This window comes from Asterias rubens, chromosome 16 (genome assembly GCF_902459465.1).
Source record: "Asterias rubens chromosome 16, eAstRub1.3, whole genome shotgun sequence".
Taxonomy (NCBI): Eukaryota; Metazoa; Echinodermata; class Asteroidea; order Forcipulatida; family Asteriidae; genus Asterias; species Asterias rubens.
The window spans coordinates 584173-597183 of record NC_047077.1 but is presented as its reverse complement, the minus strand read 5'-3'; the positions used below and the strand labels follow the sequence as shown (position 1 = coordinate 597183).

Sequence of the window (13011 nt, the reverse complement as noted above, 5' to 3'; positions counted from 1 at the left end):
ATTGGTCTGATAGTGTTTCTTGCTTCTTTTTTTTCAACTACACTGTAATCCTCTTTCAGTGTCCAGGAAAAAACGCTATTCAGGTTGTTGGAACATTGGGGTATGGCAATGTAGAACAGGCACTTCTGTGTGTTTCTTGTCTCAAGTTAGCCTCTTTCAGGGACCAAGGAAAAGGCCAACAATTAACAGGTAGGTGTGCACACAGTTAGGCTGGATATTGTGACTTTTATATGCACTTTAACCTCTGACCCATGAGGTGACCTTATTCAACCCATACATTTGGTGTAATGTTAATATGATTTTTGTGTCAAGTTTCTGCATACCATTCGATCAACCATCTCAGTGGGGGGCTCAGAACAATTTTTTTTAAAACCCTTCTTGCACAGCTATTTTCACAGTTTGATAGCTCTGGGCAAACTTTGTTCGTAAAAGCTCGGAAAAAAAGTTGTAGTGTTTGTGCAAACTGCTGGACCTAAATTCTCTCATCACAATGAGAACATTGCTGGTTGTTATGGATAAGGATTACAAAACCACCAGGAAAGACTTTTTATTTAAAGATGATATATGCCCACTACAGGAGTTTCATCATGGCCCTTATTTCATGTACATGGTAGCTGCTTTTAAAGGGAAGGTACACGTTTGGATTGTCAAAGACCAGTCTTCTCACATGGTGTATCCCACCGTAACCATAAAATACCAAGCCTGTGAAAATTTGGGCTAAATTGGTCATCGAAGTTGCAAGAAAATAACGAAAGAAAAAACACCCTTGTTGGACGTAAATTGTGTGCTTTCAGATAAGAATAAAAGACTTAGAGAAATTACCTCTTTCTCAAAAACTATGTTAGTTCAGAGGGAGTCGCTTCCCACAATGTTTTATACTATCAACAGCTCTCCAATGCTTGTTAATGTTACCAAGTCAGTTTTTAAGTTAATATTTGTTTTTAGTATTTACCAAACGTGTACCTTCCCTATAAAGCACAAAAAGTACAACAAAATTACTCTTAACTTACTGGAAACTTTATGCCCTTTGCCTAAATGTCTGCTCATTTACACTGTAAAATACCCATTTGAACCCATTTTTGCTCATCACATTTGTAAAGGAATCATGATTCTGTGAAAATCAGTTTTCCAAAACTTTCACTAATTATTTGAAGGATGTAGGCCTTCAAGGCAAATTCTCAATGTATATTTTGTTGTTAAAAAAGAAGCCCCACCCCAAAAAAAAACACAAGCTACGACTGTCGTTTAACTTTTAGAAGGAAAAGTGGTTTTGTGTGTGATGACTTTGAATTCTAACCCCAATTGGTTTATCCAACTTTTAAAGAAATTAAGATCTAAACTTAGAAGTCACATAATGTACACATCAGCTTGTTCTTAACTTGAAGTTTATGTCAAGTGTTGTAACATGCAATTTGCTTTGCTGTAAACTTCCTTGTTTCCTTCAAACAAGTTGTTAAAAGGAGCCCTTTCATTTTAGTATCGAATACACCTGCTGCTGCATGGAAAAATATAGCAACAAAACAAATAATAGAAAAGTCATGCAACATTTGCTCTGCGAATAACTAGTATAATCTTGAATAGGTATTGGTATTGTTGTATTTGTTTTCTCTCTGTAGTACATTCTTGATAGTTTCAAGGCCATGGTTTTTATGTCAAATGATCCAGGCACTGTTCATATTACTTGCGTTATTGACATGCATGATATACATGTAAGAGTAGTCGTACTTCCCACAAGGTAAACCCACAGTCAGGCAGCAGTTTGTTTATTGACTCTGTGGGGGACAGACCTCCAGATCTTCAGACTGGTCATTCAGGAATATTTCTACCTTGTTCATTGCAAGAGATGGTGTTTTCTCTGTAAGGAGTTATAATCAGACATCATGAGACTCTATGGCATGAGGATGATTGTGCTGGCCGTACTTGTTTCTTGCTGCCTTTATGCAGTGGAAGGTCAAGGTATTGTTTTCCTTACTGCGTTTTTGTTCAACATGAAATACTGCTGTAAATTTTTGATGGATTTTTTGTGCTGGTTAGAGTTCTAAGTCCATGGTTAGAGTGTGGGTGCTTGTTTGTGTTTTTCTTTCTTTTCTCGAAGCAATATGTATCATTGGTTTCTATGGAAGAGTAAATTATTCCTATCTCGCTGAATTCAGTTTCCGTTAATTGTGCTGTTAAAAATCTGTTGTCAATTTTGGATTGTATTTTTTTGTGCTTGTTTGCGTGCTTTGGTGCGTGTGTGTGGATTTTTTTTTAAAGCAATGCGTCATTGGTTTCTATAGAAGAGTAAATTATTCCTATCTCGTTGTATTCAGTTTCCGTGTGAAAACATTAAATTATGTTGTTATTTGTGTTTCTTAACTGTGCTGTGCAAAATGAAATACTGCTGTCAATTTTGGATTGTATTTTTTGTGCCTGTTTGTGTGTGCTTGGTGCGTGTGTGTGGGTTTTTGTTGTCAAAGCATAAAGCATCATTGGTTCCTCTGATTAGAGTATATTCCCATCTCGTTGTGTTCAGTTTCCAAGTGAAAAATACCAAACTATTTTGTCACATTTAATTTGTGTCTTGAAAAAAAGGCAGCAACAAAGTCAAAACTGTATTATGTTTAAATGTTATAGCATTGAAAACCGTGCCCACTTTGATTGAAACAAACCGTTGTAAAAATGTAATAATGTGTCGTTGGTTACAAGAGAGAAAAATTAACATATTATAATGGGATACAATCTCCTATGATAAGTTAATGTTGTTGTTATGGATATTGCAGCTACATGTAGTGCTAGTCACTGATGCTCTTATTGAAAGCCAAAATAGAAATGAGGAGTTTGTAATTTTGTGGAAGCAGGACATTTTTGGTAGACCTTTTCTTAGAAATTGCTTTCCTTGTTGTCGTCTTACAATGTAGTTACTACATAACTACAAACAGCATTCACATGTAGGGGGGGCATTCAGAATAGTCAATGTTTTAAAAAACAAATTAAATTTTTTTTGGCTTGATATACTTTTTACCCATTGACCCACTCAACAAATTTTGATCAGTAAACAATGGCTTATAATATAATCCACTAACTGAAGTAAAGCCTCAAATAAACAGGGGCTCGATTTCACAAAGCAATAACAAGGAACGGGGGAAATGCAGAGAAGATCTTTCAGTTTTTCTTGTAAAACACTTCATGCATTTGTACTTCCCTTGTTGTTATCTTATTTCACAATACCATTACTATAAACACATCCCCAATGAAAGAGCTAAGTACTGGGGGGGGGGGCATTCTGAAAGTCAAAAGTCATTTGAAAGCAAATCGTTTTGACCCTCCCACCCTTCCAAATTTTGATGTTAAATTGAACTGGCTTCATAATACTATCTATACACTGAAAAACACAGTAATGTCTCAAATAAACCGAGGCTTGATTTCACACAGCATAACATTCATCGAAAGACAAATTATCAGTGTTACCATAGTGATTTTTATTGTGACATCACACTCTACTTAGTAACTGCGAACAATTTGCAGTTAGGATCAATCTTGGCTCGATCGTCTTGGATCAATCGTCCCTAGGTGATTAAGGTAGAATGTCTACAACATGATATGTTTTCAATGGCTTTCTCCAGGCACTAGACTCTATTGGTAATTACTCAAAGCATAAAAACTTACTCGGTATTAACAAGCAATGGAGAGCTGTTGATAATATGAAACATTGTGAGAAACGGCTCCCTCGGAAGTAATGTAGTTTTCGAGAAAGAAGTAATTTTCTGCCTAAATATTTGAAATTGATTTCGAGACCTCATTTAGATTTTGAGGTCCCAAATTCAAGCATCTGAAAGCACACAACTTCCAGCAACCTTGTTAATACAATGTTGCAAGAGTCGACTAGTCGTTGCTGCTCAAAGACTCCCCTACAAAAAGTTGTTCAATATCTGTAAACAATAGAAAGATTGTTCAGGAATGAGATTGTTCAGATTCAGACTTTTTATGTCGGCCTGGTGAAGAAAATCAGACAATACTTGTTTCCACAAATAATGAAATCCTGCTCATTGGTCTACTTCTCTAGTGCTTTGGATACTGTTTCCAAAAGCTCATTGGAATCTATAACTCCAGGGGTTACAAAACGGTAGAAATGCCATCATTTCAACATACCTTTGAATTTGTTCCAAGTTTCAGAATTTTTCGTTAGTAATGACTCTCACCCCTGATTGTTGTAAACAAAAGAAACATTTTTATCTTGTTTTGATTTTGTTCCATTGCTGCAGGAAGTTATGATCTAGCTCTGGCAGCTAACATAAATCCTCCCGGGATATTTGTGGCATCGACTGATACCTTCAACTTCACCTCTGTCCCTGGGTTTGGAGAAGGGTCTAGGAGACCTGTTGCTATTGATTACGATCCTGTAGATGGCATGGTATATTGGACAGATGTTCAACATGGGAGCATCAGTCGTTCACTTCTGGATGGCTCCAGTTATGTTGTTCTACTGACAGGCCTTCAAAGTAAGTCAGGTTTCTTGAACTTTTCCCCTTTTTTGTCTTCAGCTGCGTGTCACAACGATTTCGATAAAAAGTAATTTCGTGACATACAAGCACGCATCAAGTGATTTCAAATAAATTTATCAACAGGATGGACACAATTCTTTAACTTAAAATAAACAAAGTTCTTTAATAATATAAGGGGAATTAATATTTACAGAAATGTACCGAAAATATAGTACAGTTTGTTAAGTTTTAACCTCAAGGGGTATTCTCTTAAGCCCTGGTTTGGCTGAGGAAAACAATAAATCAACTTAAATTACAACTTTCTTCTTAGATAAACTTAAGTGTGCTTCATTCAAGCCTTGGTTGAAACAGTTACAAATCACAACTTTTGTTTGTTAAGTTTAAACTCAAAGGTTCTGCTTTTGACCTTGGTTTATGCAAGTACAAATTATTGACACTTTCTTTAGTTTGAACCCACTCTAATGCTTATTGTCCACAAAGCACTTAACGCAAAGCTACCCACTATATCTCAGAACTACAATGTACTTAAAGTTTACACTCTGTCAAGGAACCTTGGATCAAGTTGCATGTTTCTCCTCATTGAATTCATTGGAGCTCCTACCACTTAATCTTAGATCTTGTCTTTGTACCACTTCAAAGCCATGATATGCCGCAATTTTCAAAAGCCTCATAAGCCCCAAAGCCTCAGGCCTGTATGCTTCGTATTTGGAAGGGCAAGTGCCCTAAGGCAATTTCTCCTTGGTTAGGGGCACCCTATGAGGAAATTGTAAACCTCTACTGAAGATTTCATGGACACAAAGGCAATGACCAGGGGGCATGGAGGCAATTAGATTACCTTCATAGCCCCCCCCCCCCAAGGCTTGATCACGAAGTTGCCAATCATTGTATATAATACTAAACTAAATGGCATCTTCTTAAGATAGAAGTTACAAAATTGTCTCAATAGAATTAAGTTTTGAAACTTACAGATGATTTTTTTGCCACTTCTAGCGCCTGATGGTTTGACACTTGACCTTGTTGACCGTGTGATGTACTGGACTGATACAGGAAGTGATTTGATCGAGAAAGCTACGATGGACGGACTCGACAGAACCGTGGTTTTGAATCTCACGGATTCTACAAGGAACGAAGTGCAACCCAGGGCCATCGTTGTGGATTCTGTAGACGGGTAAGCTATGATGATTTTGAAGGCACTGGACACTATTGGTAATTACTCAAAATAACCAGCAATGGAGAGCCGTTGATAGTATAAAACATTGTAAGAAACGGCACCCTCCCTCATCTGAAGTAACATAGTTTTTTAGAAAAAAAGGAAGTAATTTCTCACTCAAATATTTGATCTTGATTTCGAGACCTCAGAATTAGATTTTGAGTTCTCGAAATCAAGCACACAACTGTGCAACAAGGGCTTTTTTTCTTCCATTATTCTCTCGCAACCAATTAAGCTCAAATTTTCACTAGTTTGTTTTTTAAAGCATTATGTTGAGATACAAGTGAGAAGACTGGTCTTTGACATTTTACCAAAGGTGTTTAGAGCCTTTAACACCAAGCTTTGAGGGTTAACCCTAGTCCTTGGGGCGAGGTTTACATTTTTACCTTGATTAAGCCAGTTTAGGGTTCGCTCATCCGGATTAGTCCTGAAAATTAGTGTGATTGCTCCAATTATAATCCAGAGAATCTGCGTGAATCTCTGTGTTAAAGACAGTGGACACTATTGGTAATTGTCAAAGACTAGCCTTCACAGTTGGTGTACCGTGTATCTCAATATATGCATAAAATAACAAACCTGTGAAAATTTGAGCTCAATCGGTGATCGAACATGCGAGATAATAATGAAAGAAAAAACACCCTTGTCACCCGAAGTTGTGTGCGTTTAGATGGTTGATTTCGAGACCTCAAGTTCTAAATCTGAGGTCTCCAAATCAAATTAATTTGTGGAAAATTGCTTCTTTCTCGAAAACTATGGCACTTCCGAGGGAGCCGTTTCTAACAATGTTTTATACCATCAAAATCTCCCCATTACTCGTCACCATGAAAGGCTTTATGCTAATAATTATTTTGAGTAATTCTAATAGTGTCCACTGCCTTTAAATATTACACAATATCCCTAGATTAATATGTAGTGTGAATGGGTCTTTCATATAGAAGTTTGGTCTAGTGTTTATAGTGTGGTTTTGACAGGAGTATTCAGGGAGTAATCAATGTGTCCTTGGCATGAACACAGCTGGATAGATGCCGTTTATCTGAGAGGATGGTCAGCCTTGTGGTTTCACCTTGTTTCAGGTCAGCAGCACTGAGTGGATAGACCTGTGTTTATATTTGGGGTAGAGCTTGTAATCTTGGTTAATAACCCCCATGAGATTATATATTATGGAGTGGGGGTGAAGTGGGAAATGACATTCCAGAAAATTATTCACTAAGTTGTTGTCTTGGAGCCTCCATGCTTGGAGGGATTGTTCCTTGAAACCAGGGTGAATTTATGGAGGGAAGTTATTTGTCTGAAGTCTTTTTTTCAAGGTGATTTAGGGGAATTTCAATTTGTTTTGGTTCAAGCAATGCACTGGGCACTTGGCCTCCTTTTAAAAGGTTTTAAATCAATTGCCTCATCGTATGAAAATGTGATTTTGCTCTGTGCATGTGGAGAACCCCTTGCCCCCCCCCCCCCCTTCTGGAAAAGCTTTATCCTACCTCCGTGTCCTGGTAAATGATCAAGTGTTTACCGTGAGCTGGTTTTGTGTGAACTTTATTTAAGTGGTATCGTGCTTTACAAAGAAATCATTTTATGAAGCATGAAGTTACTAACAATACTACTGGCCTAAGGCTATGAAGTGTAACCCAATTACTGTACATGTACTTCCTCCAGGAGTGGTCTCAATAATAAGGAAATACTGCCAGTGTGTAATATTACACCTGTTTATTGCGGACCTTAGCAAACCTGTAGCACTGTAATCTAATATTTTGATTTATTTTTTTCCTGCTTTTTGGGGTGTGTTACTTTTGAAATTGTGTGAAAAGATGAACAAAATTGTTTCTCAAAAAAACAAAACGTATCTTGCTGTGTTACATTGGTTTATCTCAAAGTCCTCAGTAAATAATGGGTCTAGTATACTTGTATGATTGATGACAGTTTTTAGTACATAAAATTGATCGTGCGACTTTGGCACTGAAAGCATTAAAGGTAGGGTGATAAGTAGACTTGGTTCCAAGTCTTTGAGAAGAATAACCGCAATCTAAGAGTTGAATCAAGTCTAGGTGATAGGGTATATGTTCACACAAGCAGCTAGCTTGTAAACAGTGACAATCTTTGACTAGGTGCGAATGCAAAAGTTAGCAAAAGTTAGCAGAGACAGTTTCCGGTGCTAACTCAGCAGTGAAATTTGATGCTTTATAAGCCACAGAGAATTGAGCAGTTTTGTTTCTCTTGTGGGAGTAACCATGTAACTGACCTCAGCTAGCTGTAAACATAAACTCAGCTTCATGTTACGATACTGTGATTTTTTTTTTCACTGGTGGAATTGCACACAGGCTGGGGCTCTCTGTGGCACTTCTTAGTCCTTACTCTATGGTGGCACAAAGTAGATCCTCTGTGTCCCCCCCCCCCCCAAAAAAAAAAGGGAATGGTTCAGTATGTACATCGAATAGCATAGCTCAAGATAGCCTTGCTCAAGGCAGTCGCATTATTCGCTCCGAAAAGATGCTGTTGTAAACCCACCTGTATACACTTTACGTGGTGCGTGTAATCACACGTGGAGGCCGTACGCATGCGGATAGTGTACGGGGGCATCGTGTCGTGTGATGTGGTTACACACATTTTACGCACAGTGAATACGGGTGGGTTTTTATACAGCGGCGGTCTTTTTTTTCGGAGTGAATAATGCGACTGCCTTGAGCAAGGCTAAGATCGAGAACACTCCTCCAAAAAGGAAATGTCTACTAATGGCACTGTATTTCACAGGAATTCGGACCAAACTACATGTATTTCTCTTAGCGATGGGCAGTGTTTAAAATGAGCTGCTACATTATTAAGATTAATCAATCCTTTTATGAAACCAAACTTTCTGCTTCCTCACACTCATACACTCTTGATTTTGTCCTTGCCTGGTGGATGTTTCCCTCAATCCCACAATCTGGACTGTTTTAAGAGGTATATCAATTCCTGCTCTCAGCTCTCCTGAGTTATTTTTCCTATTTAAAACCTTTTCTTCTTCAATCCCTATACCAAGAGTGGCTTTTAAAGGCACCGGACACCTTTGGTAATTGTCAAAGACCAGTTTTCTCATTTGGTGTATCTCAACATATAATGCACAAAATAACAAACCTGTGAAAATTTGAACTCTTGTTACCTGAAATTGTGTGCTTTCAGATGCTTGATTTTGAGACCTCACGCGTGAGGTCTCAAAATCAATTTAAATATTTTACTGAGAGATAACTTCTTTCTCAAAAACTACGTGACTTCAGAGGGAGCCGTTTCTTACAATGTTTTACACTATCAATTACAGCTCTCTATAAGCCTTTTTGAGGTATGGCAGACATGATACGCGCGCGACACACGCCGCGACTGATGCCACGCTCACCATGTTGGTGGTCATTAGGTTTACTGGTAAATGCCGCGTCGCCTAAAATGCGCACTTCACTGAATAACATACGTTCTATTTCTAGGTTCAATACGCAAAAATTTACCACAACTTTACAGTGTTGTAGCATTGTGTCCGCCATACCTCAAAAAGGCTTATTGCTTGTTACCAAGTAAGTTTTTATGCTGTTACTTTCAGTAATTAGCAATAGTGTCCAGTGCCTTTATTAGCCTTGTTTGGGTTAACTTGCATACCAAAATACAAAATATAAAAAACATGATAATGCAAACAAGCAATTATTTAACTTTGAAATCAATATTTTTAAACCTATTTCAGGATAATGTTCTGGACAGATTGGGGCAGCTCTCCAAAGATTGAACGAGCCAACACAGATGGAACGTCTAGGAGGGTTCTCGTTGATTCGGGTCTGCTATGGCCCAATGGATTGGCGTTAGATGTGGCTGGTAAGTAGAATCATAGAGTAATGGCGAAGCGCTTTTAATCAAGCTCTGGTGTTTCTAATCAGCAGAGTGTGGGTTCAAGTTCAAGTTGTGACACTTGTGTCCTTCATTCAGTCAGACAAACTGACCCACCGACCCACCCCAAAACTTTTTTTGTTAAATTGAATGAATACAGTCTATATACAGCGGAAAACAAAGTAATGCCTTTTATAGACGTTAAGTTTTGCATCGGTGATAAAGAACATTTATTTTGCTTTTTACCCATATACACGATGTGTGTAAGCACTGTATACTCAGTACTTACCCGAGTTCTGTGGAAAAAAATGACAGGCATACATGTATATATTACTCATGTGGGATTCGAACCCACGACACTTGCAATTCTAGAGCAGTGTCTTACCAACTAGACCACCGAGATTGCCCGGTAGCTAGAGGCAGTTCGAATCCTATATTTTAGCAGCGGGGACCAGCGGGTACTGCAAACCTAAGTAATGCCTGAAATGAACTTGATACTTCAGATGGACGGTCTCCAACATAACTAGTTTTCAATGGCTGTTCTGGCTTAAACAAACAACTTTTACCTTGTAGTTTTAACCATGAATGAAATCAATGATCCTGGCAGCTGGATATTTTGTCTTCTTCCTTTTTCTAAAAAAAATTAAATCTTAACTTCAGTTTTCAGATATTTCGATTGACACACCCATCCACAATTTTGGCAAAAAAAAAGCTTCATTTTGAAAACTTTTACTATATTCTGATTGCCCCTTAGTGATGCTGTTGTTATTTTTTGGTGCATTATACATTCGTCATACTTTGGCAAAAGTCCAAAATAAATGCACGTGGAGCCTAACAATAAATCATGTGCCACTAACCCTGCTAATGCTCACAACAAAGCAGTAAGTTCAAAGGCGCTAATACTCCTATGTGCTATACTGCTTCAACCTGCATCATGATGACATACTTATTAACCCTCCGACGACTAGCTCTACTGCTCTAGTCAGATTTACATGAATGCCATCATGTACTGCAGGCACTGTCGGGAACCGTGACCTACTCTTTTGTAATGTCACATGAATGTTGATTTAATTTTAGTTGCAAAGCTAATAACGTGTCCAGATGTTGAAGAGACAGTTTGAAAGAGAAAAAAAACTAACAAATATTTTTAGATTTGTTATTAATACATCTATAGATGCCTAAAAAATACATTAAAACTTCAGGCCTGGATGAAGCCTTGACATTTTTGACATTTTTTAAAAATGTTTTATATTATCCACAGCTCTCCATTAGGCCAAGTAAAAAAAAACATGTTTCGCGTCCCCGCCCGCTTCCTTTTTACAGGCCGCCTCCTTTTTTATTTTATTTTTTATTTTATTTTTTTGTGCACATTATTATTTTTTTTTTAAATAGGGTTATTTTAAATGATCTCAGCAAAACCAATCTGAATGTCTTGTCTGAATGCCTCGACTAAATTGTTTCATTTATGTTTTGTGTATTTCAGCAGTAGAAAAAACAATGGATATTTGACATTTTAACAAGGAATGGCGGCCATCTTGAAATAAAAAATAAACAATAAAAAGCCCCTCTTCCTCCTTTTTTTGAAAAACCCGGACGTGAAACATGTTTTGTTTTTTTACTCGGCCTTAGTAGTTAAATGTACCAAATAAGTTTTTATGCTATATAATTATTTTGAGTAATTGTTGATAGTGTCCAGTGCCTTTAAAGGTAGGAATTCGAGAAAGACTCTGCCTGGGTCAAAACGTCAGGCCATTAACTATTTTGGTATATTTCCTCAACAGGTGGGAGATTGTACTGGTGCGATGCCGGGCTCAACACTGTCGAATCAGTTGACTTTGAGGGTGGAAATCGTCTCCTGCACGCCAACGTGTCCTCGCATGACATCCATCCGTTTGATATTTGGTACTATCGGGACCGCTTGTTTTGGACAGACTGGATCTCAGCAGAGCTCTTACAATTTCAGTTTTCACCGCCGAATATTACAGGAATTGGGTCTGCAAGCTTTTCCCAAGCAGCCGGATTGCACATTTATAAGGGTAAGGTTTGACCAGTAACTTTGTTTATAAACTTTTTTTATATATATATATTTTGTTTTATTTTTTATTTTTTTTATAAATCTTTTTAAAACATACGCAATGATTACTAAAGTGACAGGGGCTGTCAAATTAAAACAAAAGTTTCAAAACTGTCATTTTGAGATGTGTAAAACCAGACCCCTGCCAACGATAAAAATATAATTATATAATATAAAAAGGAGATTACACTCAAACATTTACAAATCACACACATAAGAAAACATTAAAACAAAAGCAAATCCAGATTATTGCAAAAACAGCACCCACAACAAAACAACGAAACAACAGGAGGAAGGGACAACAACAAAAATATAAAAAAACGTAGCCAAACACGTTTATGAAGGGAGGATCATAGATTGGTTATTTGTCGATGTAATGCTGATTTAAAGGCAACAATATATCAAGAATGATACAACAAAAGTCTTCTGTGAAAATTTCATTAGAATTCAGTGTCTAGTTGTTGAGAAAATCCCCAATAGGTACATTGAATCCATCTCGTTAAACAAGGAGGCAGTGGGTTCCAACTGCATCTCTGGCCGCAGCATTCGCAAATGGACACCACATAATTTGAGAAATGACTCGTACATGAATTGTTTCTCTACTCGCAGTGAATTATTATTGTTGTTATTATTTATTTTTGGGTTGAACAAAGAAAAATTGACTAGAGCGGGATTTGAACCAACGACCTCCGGTTAACGTGCTGGCACTCTACCAACTTAGCTTTCTAGCCCTATGGTGGTGGTCTCCCAATTTTGTCAATATCTTTATTCGGGGGGTGATCCCCTGTCTGCCGCTTCCCAGGTTGTATCGTTACCTGGGTGTGATTCCTGGCTACACGACAGTTTGTGGTTGAATGGTGTCTGACAGGCACCCCCCCCCCCCCCCGAACAAAGATATTGACAAAATTGGGAGACCATCAACATAGGGCTAGATAGCTTGGTTGATAGAGCGCCGGCATGTTAACCGGAGGTCGTTGGTTCAAATCCCGCTGTAGTCAATTTTTCATTGTTCAACCCAAAATCATTTAAAAATGTACCCAGTCAGTTTCCCTTGTGGTTTATTATTTATTATTTATTTTTGTACAGATGAACTTACTGACCATTCATGTATTGACTTGATGCCATGTGCTGTAACTAGGGAGAGATGTCGTCAGTTTGATACCTCCTACCAGTGTGTATGTAAAGATGGTTCAGCTGGTGCAATGTGCAATCAAGGTGAGAACAATATTAAAGGTCTCCTGAGACGCCGACTAGAGGTAGCTAGTCGAACATTGAGACAAATTAAGAACTTACTTCGCAGTAGTTAAGTTAAATTGTGAAGCTAGTAAATGTTGTCTTGTTGAGTCACTGTGCCGTGTGACGTTTTGAAACCGTATCGGGTTTAACTTACAGTTTTCTGATCG

The 13011-nt window shown here is 37.8% G+C and overlaps 1 protein-coding gene across 3 annotated transcripts in view; it reads left to right on the top strand.

Annotated features, from left to right (window-relative positions):
- Positions 1-1625: 1625 nt before the first annotated feature.
- Positions 1626-13011, top strand: part of LOC117300623 (low-density lipoprotein receptor-related protein 2-like) — a 64269-nt gene continuing 52883 nt past the window's right edge. For 2 of the 3 annotated variants that reach the window (XM_033784295.1, XM_033784293.1), the window contains exons 1-6: positions 1628-1956; positions 4245-4481; positions 5475-5652; positions 9395-9522; positions 11316-11570; positions 12695-12823. In XM_033784295.1, coding sequence (XP_033640186.1) covers positions 1881-1956; positions 4245-4481; positions 5475-5652; positions 9395-9522; positions 11316-11570; positions 12695-12823 — 1003 coding nt within the window. In that variant the 5' untranslated portion in view covers positions 1628-1880. Of the gene's footprint in view, positions 1957-4244; positions 4482-5474; positions 5653-9394; positions 9523-11315; positions 11571-12694; positions 12824-13011 lie in introns of all 3 variants that reach the window. The other variant, XM_033784294.1, reaches the window with a different exon arrangement.